The sequence below is a fragment of the Podarcis bocagei genome (genome assembly GCF_964188305.1).
Source record: "Podarcis bocagei genome assembly, chromosome: 7".
NCBI lineage: Eukaryota > Metazoa > Chordata > Lepidosauria > Squamata > Lacertidae > Podarcis > Podarcis bocagei.
In genome coordinates this window covers 33,475,382-33,503,302 of record NC_138132.1, presented here as the reverse complement: position 1 = coordinate 33,503,302, position 27,921 = coordinate 33,475,382, and the positions used below count along the sequence as shown (strand labels likewise).

The window sequence follows — 27,921 nt, the reverse complement described above, 5'->3', positions numbered from 1 at the left end:
CATCTTCATCTCCCTGCTACTTACAGGGTCTTGTACTTTGCTTGATAGGCTCAGCTACCCTGGATGCATAATTGTTTTGCCTTTTCTTCATTAGGGATCCCACCACCACCACCATCACTTTCAGCCAGGGGTGTGTGCATTTTGTACATAGGCAATTGTACCCTTTAAGGATGTAGTCTGGTATGGGGCACAAAATGTAGCCTCTTGATAAACTCAGCAAGCTTCTGGTTCTCATGAATATGGAGATACACATGAGACATGAGTGGTTCTTGTACCTTGTGAAAATCTCAAAGCCCAATTTTCACCTTTTTGTAGTTCTTGGCTTCTTTCTCTTGCTTCCTACCCCTAGTATTAAGCCCTAATCTCTCAGATCTTTTCAGCAACAGCAGAGGCTTCAGGACTAGGAAATTAGATGTTACCAATAATCCCCATTTGCTACAGCAAGCCACAGTTTTCCTTCTCTGTCCTGATGAAAACAAGGAAGAATACTGTGGCACCTTGAAGACTAGCAAACTTATGAGGAGCATCTTATTCATTGAAATGTGAATGAATGAATAAATGAATGAATGAAATAATAAATGAACAAACATGGCCTTAATACAGTTATTTGATTGTATGCACTAGGGACTTAATATTCATTACGGTTTGTTTTCACACTATAAAGGTGTAATAAACCCCTATAAGAACTTTAGAATGTTTCCTCTTGGTCTTTGGGTTTTAGCTGCCTTTTCCATCTTACTTTTTTCTGCCATTTTACCTTCTAACAGGATCGCCTCACAGTGCCATTGAACCCATAGCTTCAGATTTTCATGCATGCACTTTGGTGGCCTAGAATTCTCTTCGTCTAACACTTTCCACATTCCCTCTTTGGGGTCAGACTTTGGGGGTGTCATTTGGTGAAGCGGGGGGCACACCTTGACTTGTTCACCCCTTCACTCTGCCAGTTCACACACTGGAACTGCTGTGGCTCATTTTGTTTTTTTTAAAAAAGATTTTTATTAAAGTTTCAAAGATTTTATAAAAACAAGACAAAACAATAATACAAACAGACAAAAAAACCAAAAACAAGTAAAATTTCAATCCCCTATTTTCTTGTAACTTACTTCCCCGACTTCCTCATACCTCCCCTTTCTGTATTCCAATTTCCAATTATTAATTCAGCAAATCCTCTCCCTTATTTTCCATTTAAATTTTTAACCTTTCTTTTCCTTTTACTTAATCATTACAGCTAGAAACCACATAATTTCTAAACCAACGTCATTCTAGCATTCAATAATTTTGCAATGTTTCCTAAGATAGTCCTTAAATTTCTTCCAATCTTCTTCCGCTGTCTCTCTTCCCTGGTCTCGGATTCTGCCAGTCATTTCTGCCAGTCCCATATAGTCTATCACCTTCATCTGCCATTCTTCCAAGGTGGGTAGTTCTTGTAACTTCCAATACTTTGCGATGAGTATTCTTGCTGCTGTTGTAGCATACATAAAGAATGTTCTGTCCTTCTTTGACACCAATTGGCCGACCATACCCAAGAGAAAGGCCTCCGGTTTCTTCAGGAAAGTATATTTAAGTACCTTTTTCAATTCGTTATATATCATTTCCCAGAAAGCCTTAATCTTTGGGCATGTCCACCAAAGGTGAAAGAATGTACCTTCAGTCTCTTTACATTTCCAACATTTATTATCAGACAAGTGGTAAATTTTTGCAAGCTTGACTGGGGTCATGTACCACCTATAAATCATTTTCATAATATTTTCCTTTAAGGCATTACATGCTGTAAATTTCATACCGGTGGTCCACAACTGTTCCCAGTCAGCAAACATAATATTATGACCAATATCTTGTGCCCACTTAATCATGGCTGATTGCTGTGGCTCATTTTGAACTGTGGTTGAGACATTGTAGGCCAATTCTGAATCTATGGAGCTTCTTAGCTGGTTCCTGGCTGCAGTGAGAACTTATTTGGTCCAGAAATGGAAGACACTATAGAACTTAAACCTCCCATTGTGGTGCAAGGATATGTGGGCTCTGGCTGCTGCTCACACATTTCTAAGGATAAGGAAGTCCTAGAACATTTCTATGATGTTTGATGGGATTTCATTTCATATGTATCAAATTCAGATATACAAAACTCTCCACCCTCCCACCAAATTGTGAAATTTGGCTTTCATGATCTGTTTTGTTGCTTTTATTTTTCTTCATTACCTGCTCTCTACCTGTTTGGAAAAATAGATAGCATTGTACTGTTCCTATGTCTTATAATTTTGATTAGGGTTTTTTTGTACTTTTGTAAATATTAGGAGAAAGAGTGTATAAAGATTTATGGATTGGTGAATATAACAGCAGTGGCTTGCCAGGCAAGGAGGCAGGCAGCAGAACCACTATGCCAGTCTCCCAGCAGGTGGGTTGCTGTTGCTTCATGAGAAGGATTGGGGAGGTGATTGGGAGGTTGGCAGAGTGCAAAGGCACCAGCAGGATTGGCTCAGCCTGATGAGATTGGTCAGTGCATTTGCACTGTGCCAACCTCCCCTCCATCCCCCCCTTTCACCTGGGAAGCAACAGTGACCCACCTGCCTGGAAAATATCTTAGTGGTTCTGCCCCTCCTGATGAGCCACTTCTGGAAAATGAAATACATTATATGGGGGAAATTGCTTGCAAAAGGTGTATAGGAAAGAATATTTAGCCAGGAATGTAGGAATTAGGAGGAATGTACACTGACGAATCTTCAAAAATTGTCCCCCCCCCCCAAAAAAAAGCAAAGTGATGTGGAAACGTGGCAAGCTGAAATTAAGATGGCAGAGAAAGACTCCAAGAGAAACCAGGACTGACAGCTCCATCCATCCCAATCTTCTGTCCCCGCTAAATTTTCTAACTGAAAAGCAGCACACCCATCTTGTTTTTTCAAATCAGTACTGGGGAAATGATTGCATAATAACTATGGTGTACAACAGAGTCTTGAGAAACCTGCCACAGTGGTCCATGGCATGTGTGCAGTCCAGGCACTGAGCCCCTGTGCGGGAGGAGGGTCATCATGAGCACAAAAGCATGTCCTGATTTTCATCTGTGAAATATCAGAGGCTGCACAATGGCAATTTGGAGCCATTAACTCCTTTGCTCCTTTTCTCCCAGGTGATCTTCTAAGGTGGCTCTCTTTCCAGAAGAGGCTGGCTTGGAGGATCGGATGCTTTTATGGATGCCTTCTGTGCAGGCTCAAGAGACATTGTCAGCCGTGGTCCTACAGGGCACCTATTCTGTGTGACAGTCAAGCTCCAATGCTCTGCTGCTGCACTCTCTCCCCCTCTTCCTCTATCCTCATTGTCTGTGAGCCATGCTGTTTAAAGAGCCACTGGCAAGAATGTGGTGTGTTGTTGACATAGACCCCTGCCTGGCACGTCCTGCTGGTTTCTTCCTTCCGAGTTGAAATGAATCTGCTGTTTCCATGTTAGCCAACAGTTCAGGAGTTGGAGAGCTACAGGCTCCATGACAAAACAGTGGACTGTACTGCTGGAGGGGAAATCAGTCCTTGGTGTGAGGGCCAAAAGAAAGTAAAACATTGCAAGGCTCATGGGAACATGTGCTTGTTTCTTTAATTGTTAAAGTTTTCACAAGCAGGCTTTTGACTTAAAATCTCCAAGTGGTTCACAAAGTGAAGCGCAATTAGCTGCAAACAGACTAATATCATATTAAACCAAAATGAATTAAGGAATGGCCATTGCTAAAATTCTGTCAACAGCCATCAGTTTTCATACAAATGTAAGAAGAGCACTACAGGTTCAGCTCAGAAATCCACCCTGGAGCTTTCTGAGTGTTTTGGACCACAATTCCCATCAGCCCCAGCCAAAACAGCCATTTTGGACTGCAAATAACATTGGCCAGCCATGTTCACTGGGGCTGATGGGAATTGTAGTACTAAACATCTAAAGGGCACCAAGTTGGCAAAGGTTGAGCTTGTCCACAGTAGCCAATCAAATTCCTGTGGGGCACCTGGGAGCAGGGCAAGAAAGCAATAGCAGTTCTCCTCTCCATAATTAATCTTGAAAAGCTCTCTGGAAGAGGGTTGTTTGAGATGGAGCCTGAAAGCTGCCAATGAAGGAGTGAGGCAAATTTGGCGTAACAGGTAGTCAGTGAGGAACAGGTGGTGCCCAGCCTGGAATCTAAGTAAATGAACTAATAATAAAGCAGATGGTGTCTCTGAGCACACTGAGAGTACTGTCAGCAATGTGTGGTCATAAGCAGCCCAGAACTAAGAGGCCCCTTCCCCTAGGATTCACCAAGCACAGGGGAAATACCAATGGCTGTCCAGTGGGGCTACCCCAAGATACATTCTGCTTCCTGAGGTGAAAGACAAGATAGTACCCCCTCCCAAGCTTCCCACAGAATTTCTGAAGGGCTGACGTGTGGAAAATGGAGCACACTTGTTTCCTGCTGCTCCAGAGGGTAGGACCCACACCAATGGATTCAAATTATCCAAAAGGAGAATCTGACTAAACATTAGGAAAAACTTTCTAATGGGAAGAGCTGTTTGACAGTGAAGTGAACTCCCTTGGAAGGTGTGGTGGTCTCCACTGGTTTTGTTTTGTTTTGTTTTAAAGAAAGATTGGGTTGCCATCTGACAGGCATTCTTCAGTGATTCCTGCATTGCAGGGGATTGAGCTAAATGACCCTTGGTGTCTCTTCCAAATCTAGAATTCTATGATTCTATGGTTATGTTTTAATCCAGACAGAGAATCTTTTGAACAGTTTAGAATTTGTTGCTAGCAGACCCCAGATTTCCCTGGTCCCCTTCTGAATCCCAGATACCACCTTTAGAATACCTGTGCAGGTAGCTTCATATTTTTGCAGCTGAGCGCCGTCCACTCCAAGCATGCTTTTATTTCCTAATGATTCAGAAGCACTCTCTGCTCTGAGTGCCGATTGCTCCTGGGACAGAACCCTCCAAGGCCTCTTGACTCACAGATCTAAGGCATCCCCCTTTCTCCTTATCTTCCCCATTTGAGATGCAAGGCCTCAAAGATTCCTTTTCAGCTTCAAAAGCTTCTCCCGCCCCAACCTCCTTTGACTTTCAAGATGTTCTGCCCCACAACAACTCTCCTATTCAGATTTGTCACAGTTCAGACAGAGGCAACTGTAAACATGGCTTTGTTCTCTGTTCAAAATGGCAAGTAACTGATTTGAGCCTCCACTGAGCTTGGCTGAATTAGTAAGAGGCAGAAAGAGTCTCCTGTCATTGAAGGGCTTCCAGTGGAAACTTTTGTAAGCCAGTAGTAGATAGGTAGCCGTGTTGGTCTGCCATAGTCAAAATAAAAAAATTCCTTCCAGTAGCACCTTAAAGACCAACTAAGTTAGTTCTTGGTATGAGCTTTCGTGTGCATGCACGCTTCTTCAGATACACTCTGTGTATCTGAAGAAGTGTGCATGCACACGAAAGCTCATACCAAGAACTAACTTAGTTGGTCTTTAAGGTGCTACTGGAAGGAATTTTTTTATTTTGTAAGCCAGTTAGTGTTAGTTCCACCCCCAAGTGTTTGACTAGAACTCCCCACATCTCTGACAATTGGCCATTCTGTCTGGGGATGATGAGATATTCCAATATATGGAGGGCCACGGATTTTCCGCTCCTGCATTAAGAATTATCTTATCTGGCTGGTCCAAGACAATTTGCTGCCTGAAGTAAAGGGCAAGATGGTGCCAAGTCTCCATTCTACATAGAAAAGCCAACTTGACCAGAAGATGAACTTCAGCCCTGCTGATGGGGCAGCTTCCTTCACTCTACTTGAGAACAAGAAGCTGGCCTAGGAAGTGCAGGGTAGACCACATGGCACACCAACCCAATGCTATCCCTCACTCCCCACTCCACCTGGCCCCTAGCTGATGCCCGTTCAAGCAAATGGTGCAGGGTTTCCTAACTCCTCCCCAAATATGCAGACAGGCTCTTGTAAGTAAGTAAGGAGCCTTTGTTCAGGGAAGTAACAGTACAGGCTGGGCAGCGGACATGATGCAGGGCAAGAAGTTCAGAACCAGATGGAAGCGACAAAGGTGGTTCTGAGCAACAAGGCTGCATCCTCCTGTTCAGTCACAGCCTCCCTCGCCAGCTGATCAAAGCCCTCTCCAGCCACTACTGAGGTTCTCCGTTCCATAGGAAAGTCAAAGGGGAGAGCCAGCATCCCCCTTCCAAGGTGACTAAAGACAGGGTGGAAAGGGGCTATCTAACCTCCTCCAACCCAGGTTCCCCACCCACCCATTTCTGCCTCTTCCTGCACCAGAGCCTGCCAAACTGGTCCCAATCCTGACAATGCTGTAGGCTTCATGGCACAAGGCAGCAGTAGGGCCAGCATGGATCATGTTAGTAGACCAATGCATGTGTAATGGCTGCAGGGGTGCATTGTCTAGGCTGGCTCTTTCTCTCAGTGAGGAGCCTTTTCCAATCATACTAGCCGTGATGCACTTGGAGAAGGTCAGTGTATGAGGCAGGCAGCCCAGTCCAGCCACAAGGAAGCATTCCCACCCCTGGTTCATGATGTGGGGGCTTCTGGTAGTTCCAAGGGCCAGAAAGAAAGGACCACAGGGCTGCATTCAGCCTCCAGGCTTGAGGTTCCACACACTTGGAATTCTGGGAGGGAGCCCCTGGCAAAGGGGACATGGAAGGAGAAGGACTGGAAATACTCATGGGGGTAGCTGAGAGCAAGGCTGCTGGAGGTATGTGGGGATCACTCTGCCCTGCTGTCACGCTTCCTCTGAAACCAGTTACCGGTATTCAGTCACAGCTGAGGCGTCTCAGGATAGAAATTAAATCTTTTGTGTCCCTGAGAAATAGTTGTGGAAGGTCCCTTTTTGAGAAAAAAAAAAAGGCTTTCATTGCTCACTGCTTCAAGGTGTTCCGTTGCCCGCTGCATAAATGGGGCCAGGCGGTTAAGCTGTGTGTTCCACAGTGGGGGGCTGGGAGGCTGATTTTCCCACACATTAGAAAGAGAAGCCACTTTGGTTAGCTGCTTTGAAAAAAAGCTGCTGGGTGTATTTTCTTCCCCATAAAACGCCTCGCGACAGGGTGCGGGTGGGGAAAGGAGCAAAAAAAAAAAAAAGGAAAAAAAAGATAACACTCCCACGAAAAGCTCAGACAGCGTCTTTTGCAGCTCACATGTATATTAATTATCATGAATATTTATGGCAACTTTCTTGCTCCAGAGCACTTCCTGCTCTTGTAGAATCTTTTAATTTCCAATGTTAGTTCATAAAGCAAAAGTAGAGTGGCATTATATGCCAGGGTGTGTGGTTTTAGAATCTAAAGTTTAGATCAGAAGCAGATCTGGGGTCACAGCTGGCCCACAGGCTAATTTCATGAGAGGGGGCCGAGAATGGGTGCAGAAAGAAAGAGAGAAAGGGATGACCCACATCTATCTATGACTCCCTGGCACCTGACAGATTACCGACCAAGGGAATGTGACCTTCAACAGAAAAAACGATTATCCACCCTGGTTTGGATGGTCTTGTGAACCTTCTTCACACCCAGACTTTCCTGATGGATGTAGCAAACTGTCAGTCACCCACAGAGATGTTGACCCAAGTCGGATTAATGCTAGAAATTCTAGTTTCTAGGATAGGCATATTGCTGGACAGCTCCCTTCAACCCCTCCCTCTTGGCCATGCTGGCTGGCGCTGATGGGAGCTGGGCTCTCATTTGCCACCCCTGATTTAGGGTTGCCAAAGGGCATCCTGCTGCCATACGGACCCACCTTCTGCATTCCGGCTTATGTCATAAGGACAGAGATAGGATGCAGATCTCTGGCTTACAACTTGGCTTGGAAATAACTGGCTTTTTTTGGGGGGGGGTGATATTAATGGAGCCCAATTACAAATCAAGCCAAGGGGGCCAGGAAAGGGAAAAGAAACCACCCCAACACCAGACTGTGGTAAATTTTCCTCAACTGACACTTGTGTTCCCGAAGTGACCCAGGGTCATTTCCCATTGCTTTAGGCATGAATGTCTGAACCAGGCCTTTGGACAGCCTTCTCCTAACCTCACATCCAGATATATTGGACTATAATGCCTATTAGTCCCAACTGACTAGGACTGATGGGGATTAGATTGTTATAAGATGGACATTTTTTGTTTCTTCAGCTTGTAAACCACCTTGAGTATAGTAAGATAGAAAGAGGCTATACAAATTAAAAATGATGGTGATGATTGTACACCCACACTTCTGGCTGGCTTCTGGTTGGGCAAGGGCTGCCCTAGAAGCTCAGGTGCCAGGATCAGCTGATCTGATGCTGTCTTTTCTGGAATAGCAGCAAGGAGCCTTCCTCTCTCTCTGTGCCTCACTGACTCCCCCCTCTGCAGCCTTTCCTTAGAGCTGTCAGGATTTAATCCCTTGTCGAAAGGTCCCAGATGTTGCAAATGGATATGCACATCTTTCAGCAATCCCGCAGCCACCCTTCATTAACATGTACCTGTTTCCACGTGCCCCACCGTGTTAGTTAAAGGTTGTGTAAGTGTCAGTTGCTACGGTAACCAGGGGGCTTGAGAAGAATGATAAATCCACCCACGAGAAGTCAACAGGGGGAGATTTGCCAATAACTTCAGCAGGCATATGGCTGCTGGAAATACAGATATCCGGGAAGGGAGCAGGCTTGAGCAACTGTCTTATTCCTCAGATTCAAGCCAGCCAAAAGCCCACCCCCCCACCTTGCCTTTTACCCCATATACCTTTTACCTCTCCCAAGTTGAACTAGGCAAGGACACATTTGTCCATTTCAGTATCCATCAATTTCTCCCTTTTCCAATCTGAAATTGTCCACATTTCCACATTTGTTTTCATTAAAAATAAATAAATCTAATATACACACTTCTGCAATCTTGCCTACTGTACGTATTTTTTTTTGCAAAGCAAATTCCACTAATACAGGGGTGGCCAACTCCCAAGACACTGTGATCTGCTCACACGTGAAGGTAGCTGAGCTTTTTTTAGGAAGGAAAGCCCTGTTTCTTGGGGTTCAGGTCAAAGTTGTTGCACTTCTTTGGGGGGGAAGCCAGTAATCTACCAGTGATCTACCACAGACGTCCAGTGATCTATCGATAGATTGTGATCTACCTGTTGGACGTGCCTGCACTAATATAATGCCTTTTAATGTTACTTTCATAAATGTATGTATTTCCACACACAGTTCCCCCTGGTATATGCATTTGTTTTACACACTGCTTGGCTGCGGAGCCACCTTGCAAAAGTCATAGAAGTGCTAATTTCAAAGGACAGCTGTATCTCTGTTTTGAAAGTGCAAATTAGGGAGGCTGGTGTCATGAGGCCAAAAGAAACATCATGGAGAAGATGGTTGGAGCAGGATACGTGGTGGAAGGACGTGCCCCTGGGGAGGGGGGCCAGCGTGTTGGAAGAGGCTGCATCAGGAGTCAGGACCCTGGGGGGCAGAGGAGTCATCCCAGGAGGGGGTTACAGATGAGGAGTCATATCCTGGGGAGGGTTTTAGCAATGTAACCCCCCCAAAAAAACTCTACCTTGTTCTCTTTTATATCATCCAGGCACACTGTGCCCACTTCACCCCTAATTCCTGTGCCAGCCTTGCCTCTGATTCATGAGAAATTGAGCTTAGAGCTCCAGTTCACCCCACATTTTGTTGCCCTAACAGTGGATGCAACCAGATGGACTAACTGGAAGCCAAACTCTTGAAGCACAGAGCCGGAGGTGCCTTTGAAACGTCTTCCATGCACAGCCTCAAGACCCCAACCCAGGAAGGGGGTGTGGTGGGGGCAGTTTGCCCTGGGTGTCACCACTGGGGGGGGGGGTGACAAAATGCCGGGCGGCACTCACTGCGGGGGCTGCAGCGTGCCCGAGCCACACGTCTCTCCTGGGAGACATGCGGTGGCTTGGCCACGAGCTGCCCCAAATGGTACGCCCACCGCCTCCTCCTCAGCTCCGCCGCTGGCCCAACCTTCACCATCCTCCAGAACCTGCCATTTGTTTACCAACACCATCTCCCCTGCTCTCCCCCTTCCCTGTCACTTTTTGGTATAACCCTGCATACATTTATGTATTGTTTCCTAAATCTCTGCTGCACAATGTGTGCTTTATGTAAGCAGTTCTTGTTCTGCAAATTACCGTTTTGTTTTGTTTAATGTTGTTGTTGTTGCTTTTTTAAAAAAAATCGCTAATCAGCCTTAAGGTGAGGCAACCTCCTGACTTAATACATCGAACAACCTGGTAAGAGCCTAGATAAATCTGTGTTCTTGTCAATATTTTCATTCAGGCTGAACAACTTGTCCAAGCTGAACTTATAATTGCAGAGAGATGCATTCCAGACTTGTTTTAAAAATGGAATCTCTGCATTGATTTAAACACTAGGGTGAGTACACAGACCGTTACAGTGTTACTTATGTGCACACACGTGCATATTAAATATTTTCAACATAGTCCACCCTCCACATTGCTTAATCTGCACATCTGTTAAAGTATTGGACTAGCTTTTAGGACATCACTATAGCTGTCGAGAGATAGATGAGATACCAAATTAAAGCTCAGAACATCTAAATGAGCAAGATGGCTTAGTCAACTGGTCCTGCGAACTGGAGAAACTCAACAAAGGGAAATCAAAGAGGCACTCTGGGGTAAATGCAGGTGGCAGTCTCTGAAGTTGTTATTGGCTGTGAGAGTTCTGGCTACAGCTAAAATGAACTTTCCCCAGTTATTGGCACATGTGTTGAGGTGGTATGGAATATGTATGAACATTCCAGCTTCTCAGAAATGTTATCAAAAACTGACGGAATATCAGGCCCGGGGACAGATGGGGGCTGTATGCTGTTTGTGGGGCAATTGTTAGGTTGTGTTTTTGTGAAACAGTGAAATGTGACTAGTGCTTGTGGGTGTCTATATCAGCCATTGGTTGGAGCTGATGGGAGTTAGAGTCCAAAACATCTGAAGGGCAGCAGGTGAGGTGTATATGACAAATGTGTTTCATGGCAAAGCTAGCCATAACAATGGAGATGTGTGGATGCATCTCCATCTCTTTAAATGTCTTTCAAATAGCAACAGCAGGGATGGGTTGATCTCAGTTGCAACCATAGTGCAAAAGGAAGGGCAACTGACTCTTCATCCCAGCCAATTTCTCAGTGGAAATCCATCCCCAATAATTCCTCTCTCCTCTCTCCTTGCACTGTGCTCCCTATCTGTATTGGGCTCTACAGGAATACTCTACGGTGTTTTTTTGATGGGTAGCTATATTAATGTAATAAATCAATGAATACCTGGGGGTAGGGTTTTAAAGAGGAGAGGCATTCACCCCACTCTGTCATCAAGCCTGGTTGTTTGCTTACACAATAACCAGGCTAGCCTTCTATGGCTCAGTGCTGGAGCATCTGCCTTGCATGTGGAAGGTTCCAGGATCAATCTCTAGCATCTCCAGGTAGCCCTGAGAGAGAACAATGTCTGGAATCCTGGAGAGCCATAGCGCAGACTATACTGAACTAGAAGGACCAGTGGTCTTACTTGGTTTAAGGCACTTTCCAATAGCCACACTCACAAATGCTACTCAGATGTGCCAGTCACAGAGCCCCATCATAACATGCAGTTTGGTCCTGAGTAATAGTCTGACAATGAAATGGTACAAGACTGTTAGCCCTACTCAAGCACTGTTGTAAACTGGGAAGCCTTTTCTCTTCATTCCAAGCAGAGGTGGTGTAGGATCCTGGAAAAACCAAAGAACAGATGGGGAACCTAGAACAGCAAGCTCCCTTACTTCTTCACTCAATCAGCCTTTACCTCATGGAGAGGAGGTGGGGATAAATGAAAGAGCCATTATGCATGGGAGTAAGAGGTCCTGAAGAGGGCTGTAGAGATCCTGTTGCACATGCACATCCCAAGCAAACAATGAATTGCACATGCCTCTACTTGTTCAGAGATATATTTGGGGAATGCTTTACATTAAGGCTGTTAGGAAGTTGTGTGTGTGTGAAGTGTATTTGTAATTTGAAAGTATTGCCTCTGGTTTCTCTCCATCTTTCCAGCCTTTAGTTCAATTTGCTCTGTTTTCACAACTTGCTCCATTTCCATAAATCTATGATTTTTTTTTAAAGTCACATTAAGTCACATTAATTTAGTGCACATTTTTCTGAATATATAAAATTCATAGGTGTTGTCACCTGATAGAACATTTTAGTGAGCAATTTTCTTTAATGCATTTTATTAGGGAAACAGAGCCAGTATGTTGCAGTGGTTAAAGTCTTAGACTAGGATCTGGAATACCAGAGTTCAAATACCCACTCAATCATGAAAGCTCACTGGGAGACCTTGGGCCAGTCACTGGCTCTCAGCCTAACCTACCTCACAGGGTAAAATGAGTGTGTGGGGGGGGGGACCATGTACATACACCTTGAGCTCCCTGGAGGAAAGGTGGGATAGAAATGTAACAGATGAATAAATAATACATAAATGTGCTATATTACCTATAGATTTTCCATGTGCACTTTAATATGCACATTCCTGGTTCAAGATCTGAAAGGCAGAATTTGGAGAAGTGTGGGCTTTGAAGTACAGCTGTGCTTCAGTTCACATTTTTTGCTTGGGGTACGTGTGAATCAGGGCAGGTTCTCCTTAAAATGCCAGCCAAACTAATCTCCCCACAAATGCCTACTGTGGAGCTCTCTGTGGTGCTGAATCTGTAAGCCCAGCTAGAATGGCCGCCTTCTTCAGATTCCTGTTTGGCCATTTCCTCTTTCCACCCCATTGGTGGGTGAAAATTATAAGAAGGCACCCAGGTTCATTGATCCTTAGCAAAGCCCTCCATCTGAACACATTTCATATTGCTGATCCTCTAGCTAACATGAGTGCAACTGTTAAACTCAGCCTTATATTATCTCTCTCTACCTCCAAATCCCTCCTCAAAAGCCACCTCTTCCGTGAAGTGTTGGATTCGATGCTTTCGACTTCATCCCCAGCAGAGATGAATCCTAAGTTCACAAAACTGCAATTTGCTCACGTCCACCCGCTTTCTTTGCCTTCCACCCTTTCCTCTTTCCTTGTGTCGTCTCTCACACTGGTGAAATTCAGATTGCAAAAATTCATTTTGGCAGGGCCTTGCACTTTCAGTGGCTGCTGTTTACAGTGGTACCTTGGGTTAACTATTTAATTCGTTCCGGAGGTCCGTTCTTAACCTGAAACTGTTCTTAACCTGAAGCACCACTTTAGCTAATGTGGCCTTGCGCCTCCGGAGCACGATTTCTGTTCTCATCCTGAAGCAAAGTTCTTAACCCGAGGTACTATTTCTGGGTTAGCAGAGTCTGTAACCTGAAGCGTATGTAACCCGAGGTACCACTGTATTGTACTCAGCTTCACTTTTGTTGTTGGAGTTATGTAACGAAATGCACCATATGGGATCAGTTTCTCATCATGCTCCCCACCCTGAACTGGGATTTCATTTGAACTGTAGGGCATATTGTGGACAATAATACTCTGACTGGGATGCCCTGGTGAAATGGGGGGGGGGCTAGCTCCCTACATCTCCCACTAAAACAGATCCTTAGGGAAAATCAATTCCTCCCTTTTATGGCTACGTATATTGACCCATCCCAAACTTTCCTTCCCTTCCCTTCCCTTCCCTTCCCTTCCCTTCCCTTCCCTTCCCTGCCCTTCCCTTCCCTTCCCTGCCCTTCCCTGCCCTGTCCTGTCCTGTGAAGTTTTATGGAGGGATTGGTCAGTGAGGACATGGTGGCTACAGTTGGGGTGTAACATTACTTACTGGCATTTGGAACATAGCTCTTTGTGGCCTTTGAGAGATTTGTGGCGTGAAACCTGGCCCTTTTGTGATTTCCTGTGAAATCAGCAACATCTGTAGGGCCAAAGGTCAGACACATCTGCACTATTGCCTCATGCCAACTTTGTTTGATGGCAACTGGAAGGCTGGGGTGTGAGCACGTGGCATTTCCAGGAAGATGAGGGTAAGTCTCACTGAATAACTCAAGAATCAGTATCCTTTCAGCCCGTCTCTAAGATTCTTTTCTACCAACATTAAGGCTGATATGCCTGATTGTCAAAACAGACATGTAAATATTACTAGTTATTATTGCCCCAAAGGACAGGCCTAATTTCCCCTCTTTCCCACAATGCCCTGGTCTTATAACCTTCGCAATTGCGTCTGCCATTCTAATTGCAACCTCTGTGTGCAGCCACGGTTAAATTTGATCTGCAATGCCATGGAAATTTGCATTAATTGGTTCATAATGCACTGCCGGGAACTTTTAATATCTTTATGGGTGACAGAAAACATCTCTTGAAAGAGGACATGGAAGAGGTTAGGCTTCAGTCACTTGGGTGAATCCAATCCCACATTACAGATAATACCGTATTTTTCGCCCCATAAGACGCACTTTTTCCCCTCCAAAAATGAAGGGGAAATGTGCCTGCGTCTTATGGGGCGAATGCAGGCTTTCGCTGAAGCCTGGAGAGCGAGGGGGGTCGGTGCGTACCGACCCCTCTCGCTCTCCAGGCTTCAGGAAGCTCTGCGCAACCCTCGGGAGACCGGCTCCGAGGGTTGCGCAGAGCTGCCTGCAATCCCGGGACCAGCGCAGCTCTGCCCGGCCACCGGGAGCCTGGGGAGAAGCTCCGCCCCGCTCCCGGTGGCCCTGCAGAGCTGCCTGCGCTCCTGGGACCAGCGCAGCTCTGCCCGGCCACCGGGAGCCGGGGGAGAAGCTCCGCCCCGCTCCCGGTGGCCGTGCACAGCTGCCTGCGCTCCTGGGACCAGCGCAGCTCTGCCCGGCCACCGGGAGCCGGGGGAGAAGCTCCGCCCCGCTCCCGGTGGCCCTGCAGAGCTGCCTGCGCTCCTGGGACCAGCGCAGCTCTGCCCGGCCACCGGGAGCCGGGGGAGAAGCTCCGCCCCGCTCCCGGTGGCCCTGCAGAGCTGCCTGCGCTCCTGGGACCAGCGCAGCTCTGCCCGGCCACCGGGAGCCGGGGGAGAAGCTCCGCCCCGCTCCCGGTGGCCCTGCAGAGCTGCCTGCGCTCCTGGGACCAGCGCAGCTCTGCCCGGCCACCGGGAGCCGGGGGAGAAGCTCCGCCCCGCTCCCGGTGGCCCTGCAGAGCTGCCTGCGCTCCTGGGACCAGCGCAGCTCTGCCCGGCCACCGGGAGCCGGGGGAGAAGCTCCGCCCCGCTCCCGGTGGCCCTGCAGAGCTGCCTGCGCTCCTGGGACCAGCGCAGCTCTGCCCGGCCACCGGGAGCTGGGGGAGAAGCTCCGCCCCGCTCCCGGTGGCCCTGCAGAGCTGCCTGCGCTCCTGGGACCAGCGCAGCTCTGCGCCGCCATCCCGAGCGGTGCGCTAAGTCCCGCCCCGCTCGGGATGGCGGCACAGATCTGCCTGCCGTCGCGGGACCGCAGGCAGGTCTACGCCGCCATCCCGAGCGGTGCGCTAAGTCCCGCCCCGCTCGGGATGGCGGCAGAGATCTGCCTGCCGTCGCGGGACCGCAGGCAGGTCTACGCCGCCATCCCGAGCGGTGCGCTAAGTCCCGCCCCGCTCGGGATGGCGGCAGAGATCTGCCTGCCGTCGCGGGACCGCAGGCAGGTCTACGCCGCCATCCCGAGCGGTGCGCTAAGTCCCGCCCCGCTCGGGATGGCGGCAGAGATCTGCCTGCCGTCGCGGGACCGCAGGCAGGTCTACGCCGCCATCCCGAGCGGTGCGCTAAGTCCCGCCCCGCTCGGGATGGCGGCACAGAGCTGCCTGCCATCGCGGGACCGCAGGCAGGTCTACGCCGCCATCCCGAGCGGTGCGCTAAGTCCCGCCCCGCTCGGGATGGCGGCACAGAGCTGCCTGCCGTCGCGGGACTGCAGGCAGGTCTACGCCGCCATCCCGAGCGGTGCGCTAAGTCCCGCCCCGCTCGAGATGGCGGCACAGAGCTGCCTGCCATCGCGGGACTGGTGCACTTCTCCCCATCGCCAGCCCCACAAGCTCGGGGTACAGCGGGGAGGCAGAGCGTGCCTTCCCACTGTTCCCCGACCTGGTTCTTCCAGCCCCGCACCTGGGGGGGAAATAAATTTTTTTTTCTTTATTTCCCCCCCCAAAAACTAGGTGCGTCTTATGGGCCGGAGCGTCTTATGGGGCGCAAAATACGGTAAGTGCTCTAAATGATGGCTTGGTTTTTAAGTGGACGTGGATGTTTTTCTATTGACCACTAGGGGGCACATCCTAAACTTAAAAACAAAACAAACCCCTGACCTGTTAATGCTATTTCAGTGCCTCAGAAGTGTAGTTAAAAGTCCCACTGGCCTCACAGGAATCTGGCATTCAAGGAAAGTCACTTAGCACCACCATCTTAGCTACCTTTTAAGAAACTGAAGCTAGATGAGATTGCTGCAAATACCTTATTTAATAGTTGGGTTTTGGAGTTTACATGAAATTTCATTTAGACTCTGAGTGGAATGAGACCCAGAGGCACCCCAGATTGGTAGCAGCCAAGATTTGCCTGCCTGCACCAAGGGACCAGAGCAGGCAAAAAGCTCCAGGTTCAATCCCTGCTGTCTCCAGATACAGTTGGAAAAAGCTCTCCATCAGAAACTCTGGAGAGCTACTGCTGGACAGTGTAGGCCAGACGTGGGGAGCCTCAGGCCTGCGAGACAAATGTGGGTGACCAGTGATCTCTGCCAGGCCTATGGGTCCTCCCCAGGCCACACAACCCCCTCAGCCACTAGCTTTACTCTTAATTTTTGACCATGTATTTCGTGTGTGGGGAACCCTTTTCATTCAGAGGGCTACATTCCCATCTGGGTAACCTTCTGGGGTCCACCTGCCAGTGCTGGGTGGGGCTAGAGGCCAATGTGGGCAGAGCAGCCAATGGAAAATTTACGTTTGCAGAGCTGTCTAGTTTCTACACACACCTCCCTGTCTTCCATCAAGACATGCAAAAGACACATCCCAACCAGCACAGACACTCAGGGTGCGTAGTGGGGCTAGTGAGGGACATGGCCGGAGGAGAGTTCCAAGGACCAGGTGGAGAGGTTGGGGAGGGGGCTGGATTTGGTACCTGCGCCCAAGTTTTCCTACTCAAGACACACGCATTGTTATTTTTTCACTGATGTCAGCTGCTTTGAGCACAACATTCAGAGTGAGAAGGTAGGATAAACACCTCACAATCAGATGAAGCATTGCATGGACTTTGCACAACCCTTGCAAACACACGCACACCATGCTCTGTCCAGTCTAGAAGTAAAGGTAGGATTTTCTTCTGCCTATAAATCTTTCCAAGTTTAAATCCATTGTCTGATGAGAAAAGATGCTTGTGCCTTAATGGTGACCAAAGCCAGATTCGGTTGCCACTTGTCTGCATAGAGTTACTGCAGGGCATTTCTCTCTAATGTAGCTACAACATATCAGCATTTGCATATATTAATCCCTGGGTAGTCCCTGCATTATACACTTATTAATTGCATTTATGAAGATATAGCTATATTATTGTGTCCTAGACTTTCTCTGCTAATTGCTTTTAATTACAGTTTCTTTCTCCCTGTTTATTACCACATAGACACTAATTTGCCATTATTGGTGGCACACATTTAACCAGGGGGTGGCAGCTCAACTAATGATGATTCCTATACCCCACCGCCCCGCCCTTCATCAACAAAGAGAAGAGTGTTTCTTGTGTAATTATTTGATGCATCAAAGGCTTTTAAAGCAGTAGAAGGTCTGTGGAATATTAGAAAGCAGCTCTAAAATCATCCACTAGAGGGCAGCAGTGCATACAAGGAAAGGCCAGTTGGATTTGACCAAAGGCCTGTCTAGTTCAGCATCCTGTTGCAGCCACTGGAAACAGCCAGCTCACAAGCAAGGTGTTCTCAACACCTGTTATTCAGATGTGTACTGCCTCTGAATCTGGATGATCCATTTAGCTATCAAAGTGGTGGGGAATAATGCACAGTTCTCTGCACCAATAGACAGCCGTTACTCCCCAAATTTAGTTGGTTATATCAAAGGAATACTTGCAACACAGACCTTCCTCTACTACCTCCATATTTCCCTGTCTCGATGACATGTTGGATATGTTCCCAGCAACTGAAAACATGTCATTCCTGTCCCTAGGTTTTTCCTCCATCCAGAGTGCCTTTTTGCCCTGGTTGTCAACATCCAGTCCTTGGCCTTCCCTCTCAGAAGTCTGAATGTCTGACAGCATTCTATGACATCACAGTAGCTCAACCAGTTAAAAATTGGCACTGCTAGTGAAAGGTAGCAGCCATTTTGAACAAATTTTAAAACATACTTATGAAGTCCAACATGATCTGATAAGAACTTCTGCATTTTAATTTCTGGCTCTTAGAGCTTCTTTGGATACTTACTTCTGACAGTCACATGACCAACCTTCAACACACACACACCACATGCAGCAAAATTGTTTGGGTTTGTGCAGCCCAGTGTTGGCCAATACTGCAGAGTCTCCTATGGATACTACAAAATCTCAGACTACACTGTTGCTGTTTTTAGTTTGGGACCTGTTCTCAAATAAGAGGTTGTACCTCTTCTGAAGAAACCCCAAAAAGAGGGTTGGGGTGCTGTAGCTTCCCAGATGCTATTGTTTGACTTCATCTGCTATCATCTCAGACCCTCCAAGTGTCCCTATTTTCCAGGGACATCCCTGATTTAGGTAAGCCATCCGGTTTCTGATTTGATCCTGGATGTCCCACTTTCCCTTTGGATGTCCCTATTTTCATTGGACATATTTTTATATGTGTTGGAAGCTGCGCAGAGTGGCTGGGGCAACCCAGTAAGATGTGTGGGGTATAAATAGTAAAATTATCATTATGGAATGGGATGTCCCCATGTTGGAGGGTGTGTCATCTCCATAACCAGCATGGCCAATGGACACAGATAAGGCAGTTGTGGCCTTCCAGTCGTTGTTGGACTACAACTTTCCTAATCCATGAGGAATGGACATCAGCATGAACACAGGAAGCTACCTTATACTGTGACAGACCATTGGTCCAGCTAGCTCTGTACTTTCCTACTGGCAGGGCCTCTCCAGGATTTCAGACAGGCTTCTCTCCCAGCTGAACCTGGAGATGCTCCTGGGATCGAGCCAGGGACCTTCTGCATGTAAAGCAGATGCTCTACCACTGAGCTACACACCTTCCTCCTCAGTGAATGAGAACGAGAGATTCCTTGTAGCATGTATCCCAAGGCAACTATGGACCTCCTCCAGGTGCCCACGGTATCTGAGGTGGCAACCAGCTATGATTTCATGTCAAGGGAATTCTTTCCCAATGAAATTTATATGGTACCAGGTTTGTCATCATTGAAGAACCAGGTAAAAAGGTTTTTGTTCTTTTAGTCTTTGCCAACATGATGCCCTCCAGAAGTTCTGGACTCCAACTCCCATCAGTCTCAACCAGCACAGCCGTATGATGCTGAGATCCCAGCTGTTCTTATGGGAGTTATAGTCTGAAGCACACAGAGGGCACCAGATCGCCAAAGGCCTTTTAGGATGTGGGTTTTCATATTTGCAGTGTTCTAAAACTTGCTCTTGTTGGCCACTCTCTAGTTTGCTGCCTTTAGTGTCGTTAACGTTTATGTGTTATAAGAGTTTGATTTATTTTGCTGTCCAATTACTGTAAAATGCCTCCTTTGAATCCTGCTGACATCAGAGCTCAGGCATCGGCTAGGGCAGGGCCTCAAAGGTTTCTGCAGCATCAGGAAGTGGGATTCTGACGTCAGATCTCCCTTTCTGACACCAGATCTGTGTCCAATAACTGGGGACCATATATTTCTTATGGGTCGCCCATCATGGGGATGTGGAACTGCACCCCAAATGAACAAATATGTGTGGTTATCATTGTCTGAAACAGAGTTCTGTATAATTGAGAAGTAAGTGACTCTTTTTCTCAAAATATCAATGTGTGGATGAACCTCTGGGGAACCACAGAACTTGGGTCCAAATGTAGCCCTCCAGACCTCTCAGTCTGGCTTTCAAGGTTCTCCTCCAGTCACATGCCTCTTTCACAAATCTTGAGTGCTTCTGCTTGGCTGGATTGTGTTCCTGAACTCCAGTAATGCCTCTTGCCTTCTTAGATGGATGACAGAGAGGGGTGCAAGGGGTGTGTAGAAACAAGCCTACTGCACAAAGGTAAAATTCACATTTGATGCCCTGCCTTCTTTTCACAATGGCCCTGCCCACCACTGGCATGTGGCCCCCAGAAGGTTGCCCAGAAGGGAATGCTCCTCCACCTGCTCTACATGGGCAGGACAACCAGCTGGACACTTTGACAAGCTGGGCAGGAAAGTGGCAACATGTCACACAGGAGCCAGGGGAGAGACTCCATCGTTCATCCCACCAACCCTCATCATCATCATTCATAGCCTTCCCCTTCCTCCAAAAAAGTTGTGTGCCCACCTCTCTTCCTGCCTTTCAACCCAACAACAGCCCTGTCACATGTGGGTGCTTCCAGAAGATGTGGGCTCTGGTTGCATCAGAGAAAATAACTCACCAATGATGCATTTCTAAGGGTTATGAAGACCCAGCACATTTCTACGCTGTTGGGTGGGATTTCATTTCTTATGCGACAAGATTAGATATAAAAAACTCTCTTCCCTCAAATGAAATTTGGCTTTCATAATGTGTTTTGCTGTTCTTATTTTTCTATATTTTCACCTCTTTATTTACTCGACAAAATACAACTGCTGCAACGCTCCTGTTTTGTAACTTTGATTGTGCTCCTTTGTTTCATTTCTAATTTTGATTTTCAATTAATTTATTTTTTGAAACAACAACACAAGGGTGCTTCTTCCAGGCTGTCGCTATTTTCAGGACGGATTCAGTCACATGCAGGTAAATTCAGATCGCTCAAGTAAAGCTGTTCTGGAACTCCTGGTTGTGGGTGTCCCAAAGCCATCTGGCTGGCCACTGGATGTGGGACTAGATGAGCCTGATCCAACTGCAGGTCTCTTTTTATGTTGTGCTCTGAAAATGCCTGAGGTTAGGCTGCGGGAAAGTGATTGTCCTCCTAGCTGTTGTGCCTCAGCTGGGTTTGGAGCTGGATCTTCCTCGCATAGGACACCCTGTTTCTTAAGCAGTCAGGCTGGTTGGTCTGCACAATGTGTGTGATGAGGTTCTACAGCATCTGTGGTTCATTGGGCATTTGTTCTGATGTGTTTTTGAGGAGGTGAGATGACATCACATCAAGCTATTGGGATCCCACACGTTATAGTGCATTTCCCCTTCATTTTCCTCAGCACAAAGTCAATGTTCAATTAATTTTCTTAAACGTGAGCCCCCCCTCCCCAGCGTCTGATGCATTTGCTTTTTTATAAATTGTGTATTGAGGTTTTCAATTAAGTACTGACAAAAGAGATAATGGAAGGAAAAACATCACTTAAGCTGCAACGTAATTTAACATAAACATTTCTTTTGTGGGTGGCAACATGGATGAAAGCAGAAGTGGATATCACTGGAGAGGAGTCAGTTCACATGAAAATAAGCTCAGGTATGTGTATTTTCTTTAAAAAGATATGTAGATACTGTGTCTTCTTGATTTTTGAAGGTTATAAAGTGCCACTACTCTGCAGTGAAAGAGTCTTTTTAATAGAATTGTAGAGTTGGAAGGGATCTTGAGGGCCATCTAGACCAGGCATAGGCAACCTTCGGCCCTCCTGATGTTTTGGACTATAGTTCCCATCATCCCTGACCACTGGTCCTGTTAGCTAGGGATCATGGGAGTTGTAGGCCAAACATCTGGAGGGCGGAAGGTTGCCTATACCTGATCTAGACTAATCTAGTGCAATACAGGAATCACAGATAAATAAGCCCTGACATGTGGCCACCCAACCTCTGTTTAAAAACCTCCAATGAAGGAGTCCACCACCTTCCAAAGTAGCCCAATCCACTGTCAAACAGCTCTTCCTATCAGAAAGTTCTTCCTAATGTTTAATCAGAAACTCCTTTACAGCAATTTGAATCCATTAATTTGAGTCCTACCTTCTGCCGCAGCAAAAAACCAAGCTTGCTCCATCTTCATGTGAAAGCCCTTGAGATAGTTGAAGGTGGCTATCACATCACCTCTTCTCTTCTCCAGGCTAGACATACCCAACCCACCATGGCAAAATAGCACCTGTTTCCCTTGAGCCCTGGCTTGGATCACGCCCTGGGCCCCTTTACAAGCAATAGCATTATATCTCTTACCGTAATACCTGAATAAATATCTACTGTGCTGGCCGCCAGTGAGCTATGGGGTCCAATTCAAGGTGTTGGGGATAGCATACAAAGCCTGACATGGACTGGGACCTGAATAGTCCAATATCAATTGGCTTGGGCCCTGCAATCAACAGAGGAGGCCATGTTGGTGCTGCTGCTGCTGCTAGATGCTGCCTGCTTGGCTATGCCTCACCACAACGGGGACCGCTTGGTGGTGGCTCCTCCTTTGTGGAATCCCCTGGAGGGATGCACCTGCCTATTTCCTTATTATTTTATGGTTGAAAGAGGCTGCTTTTGGCAATCTTGGAATAATTAACTCTGAGGGTATCTGACGATTTAGAAATGTTTTTAGAAGTTCTGAATTGTTTTTATTTTAATTTATCTCAGGAAGCAGGGGCCTGTCTAGGAATATAAGATCCACTGGATGAGGCCAAAGGCTTATCTCGTCCTGCATTTGCTCATCACAGCGGCCAACTAGATGTATGTGGGCAGCTCACAAGCAGGACATGAGGGAGTCCATAAGGCACCCTGAAGGTATGGCAGAGGATTTGCTTTTCTTCTTGCCTCACTTTTTAACCCTTTGTGTCTTTGTGTACTTCTAAGGTACTCCATATTCTGCATGAATTTTGGAAAAAACATTTCCTTACCAATAGATAGAATATTGGGTGTCATTCCAATACTGGGGTATTGATTGGTTTCCACCCTTGTCCTTCTAAACCCCTCTGCCAACCACTTTGGGTTTTCTTCAGGGAAAGCATGAGGTTAATGGTTAGAGAGTTGGGCTATGACCTGGGAGACCAGGGTTCAAATCCTCACTCGGTCATTGTCTCTCAACCTAACCTGCCATGTGGAGAGGAGAGCCATATACACCACCCTTGAGCTCCTTGGAAGGAAAAGTGGTATATAAATGTAATAAATATAAATAAATAAATAAACCAACAATGAGTCAACAGTGTGAAGCAACAGCAGCAGCAGCAAAAAAAGACAAAGAAAAAAGAAAGAAAGAGCTAATGGTATTCTAGGCTACATCAACCGAAATTCCTGATCAAGGGAAGTAATAACATCACTCTATTCTGCCTTGGTCAGAACACATCTGGAATGCTGTGTCCAGTTCTGGGCACCACAACTTAAGAAGGATATTGACAGGCTGGAATGTACGCAGAGGAGGGCCACCAAGATGATCAAGGGTCTAGAAACCAAGCCTTATGAGGAATGGTTGAGGAGATGAGTATGTTTAGCCTGGAAGAGAGGAGACAAGGAGGAGATATGATAGCCATCTTCAAGTATCTCAAGGACTGTCACCTGGAATAGGAAACAAGCTTGTTTTCTCCTGCTCTGGAGGGTGGGATCTAAACCAAGGGCTTCAAGTTACAAGAAAGGAAATTCGGCAAGGAAACATTTGGAAGAACTTTCTGACAGCAAGGGCTGTTTGACATTGGAATGAACTCCCTTGCAAGGTGGTGGCCTCTTCCTTGGAGGTTTCTAAGCAGAGGTTCGGTGGGCATCTGTGAGGGATGCTTTAGCTGTGACTCCTGCTTTGCAGATGATCCTTAGGATCCCTTCCAACTGTACGGTTCGATGACATATGAGACAACGATCCAGCGCTAAACTCGGCTTTACCTCTAAGTCGCGTGTGAACCGGTCCTTACTCCCGGGCGAGCCCGCATTAGGACTGCAGCTTTACCGGGACTTCTGAACAAACCGCTTCCCCACCCGCACTGTCGGAAAGCCAGTCGCCCGCATTTCCAAGCCTCGATCTGTCCGGGGCTTCCTTAAAGCTCAGGAAGTCCTTTTCCTCTTTTCTCTCCCTCTCTCCTCTCCTCCTCCTCCTCCTCCTCCTCTTTGGGTTCCCCCCCTCCCTCCTTCCTTTCCGCGCAAACTCTTCGCCATGCCTGCTGCTGCCGCCGCTGCCGCCGCCGCCGCTGCCATTGGTATCACACACACTCCAGCGAGAGCCCTGCAGGAGCCGGAGCAGCGCGAGCCCAACCCTGCTGCTGCTGTTGCAAGGAGAGGCGAGGCAAGAGGATCAGCGGCGGCGGCGCCCGGCAGCCCCGGGTCCAGGCGCGCGTGCCTGCCCGCCTGCCTGCCCGCCCGCCTGCCAGAGGGAGGAAGGATGCGAGCCGCTGGCTGCGTTTGCTCCGCAAGGGTCCGTCGTCTGCAGCAGCAGCAGCCCAACCGCTGCCGCCGCCGCCGCCACCAGATCTGGGAAACGCTTGTGCAATAGTTCAAGTGACGCACCGAGGGAGTAGGGAGGGGGGAGATTCCCCCCTCCTCCTCTAATTTTCTTTCTTCTTTTTTTGGAAGAAGGTGGAGACTTTTTCATTTTTTGTATCAACTACGGGGTTCATCCGCAGTGCAAGTTAAAAGGAGCCTTTTTAAATGAATCTTCCTTGCATTTGCGCCCCCATCATTTTATTTCTTTCTTTCTTTTATTAAAAATAATAATATAAATGAATCACCCCCAACGCAAGGGATGGCAAACTTCAGCTCTCTGGCTGCTTCATCGTGGAAGATCTTAAAGTCCTGCTGAACAAAGATCAGGTAAGGAGCACAGGGCTTTGTCCGAGGATGGAAGGAACGGAGAGAGGGGGGCAAAGGCGAGCGCTTGGTCGCCACGCGTTAGCCGCTCGTCGGAATGCCAGCAAACGGCGCTCCCCGCCGCGCCATCGCTCCCACCTGCCTTGCCCATCAAGTGCCCGCGGAGAAGCCGCCGCCGCCGGCGGGCTCCGGAGTAAAGTTGGTTGCGATTGATTGCAGGATGAGTTCTCTTTTCACCCCCGCTTTCCATCCAGCACCTTCCTGCTCCTCTCTTATCTTCCCCCTCCCCCCCCACCGGATTCCATCCCGATTCCTCCTCCTTTCAGATAGATGGCATGGAACGCCAATTCATTATTAGTATCTTTATTTTACTGTTATTCCTAATTGCTCCGCTTGTGAACGCCGCTCGCAAAATGCCACAACTACTAATCGCAACCCACCCTCCCCCCCGCAAAATTTTCACCCCCGCCTAAGGTAGCAAGTTTGGTCCTGCTTTTTAGAGCTTGCACATTTAAATAAACAAACGATAAAAAGGTAGCTTTTCTAATGATGATGATTGCAAATGAGAGAGACTCCCCCCCCCCCCACGGATGAGTCGGTTTGGAAGTTTTTTAGACTGATATTTATAGTGGCAGTTTGCGGCGGCGTGGGGGAGGCGAGAGAATAAATATCTTTTTGTATGTGTTTCTCGCTCTCGTCTTTGGCCGGGGAGGCGAAAGATACAAGTGTCCGGTTCTTCTTCCTCCTGCTGCTGCATTCACGCGAAAGGTTCTCTTCCCTCCCCTCCTCCCCGCCAAATTCAGCTGCCCCCCCCCCCGGCTGCTTTTTGCTGCTAGCTTTTAACGCCATGAAAACGAATAAGCGTAAATCGGCTACGTCTAAATCGAGGCTTTTAGGTGGTTTTTTTTGTTTTTTAATGCGTATGTGGATTTATTGAGGCAAAAGAGCCGGGGGGGTGGGAGGGAAGGAGGAAGGAGATTTTCCCAGCGGATTCCTTTCTTTCGTGCATGCAACTTCCCAACATCGTTTGCATCTGAAATGGGAGCGATCTGAATCATCGCTTGCAAATTTTGGAGAGGTCTCTGTGCAGCGGCGGGGGGCGGGGGGAGAGGAAGAGAAAATCGGTGGTCGTTTGGTGTTGCATTACCTAATGCCAGGAAGAAGAAAGAAGGAGAAAAAATTCTCTTTCTCTCGGCGGAAGGCAACGGAGTGTCTCGTTAGCTGGCTAAATTGCAATTGGATTCGGCGGCTCCGGCAGTTTAATTGCTTTGGCTTGCAAGCCGCAGTGTTTCTTCTTTGGGGGTGGCAACAGGATGCAGGACTCTCCACCCGCCTCCCTTCCCCAAAAGGAACAGATCCAGAATATAGAAAGGCTTCTGCTTTGAAGAGAGAAGGTCGATGACAGAAGGCGAGGCGAAGAAGGAAACGGGATTCATTAGGGAAGCTTCACTTCCAACTCCTGTTTTTTAAAAAAGTAATACTGCCTTTTTTTTCTTTTTCTTTTACAAGGTGGGTGATTCTGTTCAGAAGTGTTTTCTGGCGCCCACTCTAGGAGAAGGAAGAAATGACACTCGGTGGCCAGAGTGCCCTTCTATCTAAAACACACACTCTTTTTCCTGGTAATGATGGTTGGTTCTCACATGTATGTAATCTCTTTCTTTCTCATGACCCACATGTGCATGTGTGAACCAACACCACTAAAAAGGCTTGTGTTTTGGAGTACAGGCATGTCCTGTCAGTGGTGGTGACAGCTGGATAGCTCATGTATACAACCCCATTTCCACTTGATGCCATAGGTGCTGGGTTTTGACTCTTGAGTTGTATCTTAAAATAAAATTGTGTAATGGGTGCTAGGAGCAGGGTTGAAGTTTATTTCCCGATAGATTCTTGTTTGCTTGTGTTGCATTGAGTTACCACTGATTGGAGATTGGCTTGTAAACATGCCAGCTATCGCTTGGCGCAAAACTCTCAAGAGGTAAAATGCAACATGCCTACATACTTTACTTACCTTTTGTAAGTTGTGCCATCCATGTGCTCAGGCAGTGTCTTAAGAGTGTGACATTGAGACCTTCTGAATAGCTCCGGAGCACAGAATTTTCCCTGGAGATTCGCCAAAGTCAGAATCTGAGCTTTATTTTATGATCTCTTTGTACCATCTTTCAGCAGTTGCGGTTAGAGAGAGAACACTTAGGGCATGCTGTTCTGTCTATATTTTAATAAAAAGTGTGGGTTACTTGCCCCTAACCCTTCTCATGTGCAAACTAAATATCTTCATAGATCTAAATCAACTTTTGTCAGCCTGGTCATTGCTAGATGTTTTGGACTACGATTCTCATCAGCCTCAGCCAAAACATCTGGAAGGGAGCACCAGGTTGAAGGCTGGTCTCAATATAAAGTATTTTGTGGTGGCTGGATTCAAATACCTGCAGCAGCTTTTGCTATAGACGCTAGTCTGACATTATTCTTTTTGGAGCGATGAATAAGAGGATGTGTGTGTAACATGACAGGGAGTGAAAATGTGCATTTAGATGCTGGTGGGGAGGTGTAGTGAGATGAGTCACTTATATGCATCTGTCTTGTTTTTTTCCTCCCCTTCCTTCATTTGCACTGTTGGTTAACATTCTGCTCCGTTCCTCTATGCACTCGCCTGGCTGCATTCAGAGGGACAGATTTTGTTGCGATTTCTGGGAACACTTCTGTGACACAAAGGGCGGCTTCAGCTCCCGTGGACCATAGAACGGGGGTGTTGAACATGTGGCTGCCCATCAAACGATGTCGGACTCCCAACTTCCATCAGCCCCGGTGAGCATCTTCAAGGATGATGGGAGCTGCAGTCCAGCGGCAACTGTAGGGCCACAGGTTCCTCACCCCGGCTTTAGAGACTAAGTGATCCCTTCCAACCCTATTTATTTAATGGGTGCATATGGAACAGTGGGGCAGTTTCTCTGTTTGGTTGAGAGCGCAAGCCACTAGGGGTTGGGGAAGGGCTGGAACTCAGTGGTAGAGCACCTGCTCTGCAGGCAGAAGCTTCCAGGTTCAGTCCCCAATGGCAACTCCAGGCAGGGCTGGGAGAGACTCCTGCCTAAGCCCTGGTGGGGATCCCTTGCCAGTCAGTGATACTGAGCTAGGTAGACCAATGGTCTGACTCAGTATAAGGCAGCTTCCTGTGTTCCAGGAGCAGAGCAAATGCTTTGCATACAGAAGGTCTTAGGTTCAGTCCCCAGCAGTATCTC

General features: G+C 47.5%; 1 protein-coding gene across 10 annotated transcripts in view; it reads left to right on the top strand.

Annotated features, from left to right (window-relative positions):
* Positions 1–24,039: 24,039 nt before the first annotated feature.
* The window catches only part of ADGRB2 (adhesion G protein-coupled receptor B2), a 165,611-nt gene continuing 161,729 nt past the window's right edge, over positions 24,040–27,921 (top strand). For 3 of the 10 annotated variants that reach the window (XM_081200015.1, XM_081200007.1, XM_081200008.1), the window contains exon 1: positions 27,296–27,490. In XM_081200015.1, the coding sequence (XP_081056141.1) occupies positions 27,461–27,490 (30 nt within the window). In that variant the 5' untranslated portion in view covers positions 27,296–27,460. Of the gene's footprint in view, positions 24,692–25,692; positions 26,163–27,289; positions 27,491–27,921 lie in introns of those variants that run through there. The other 7 variants (XM_081200011.1, XM_081200012.1, XM_081200016.1 and 4 more) reach the window with 7 other exon arrangements.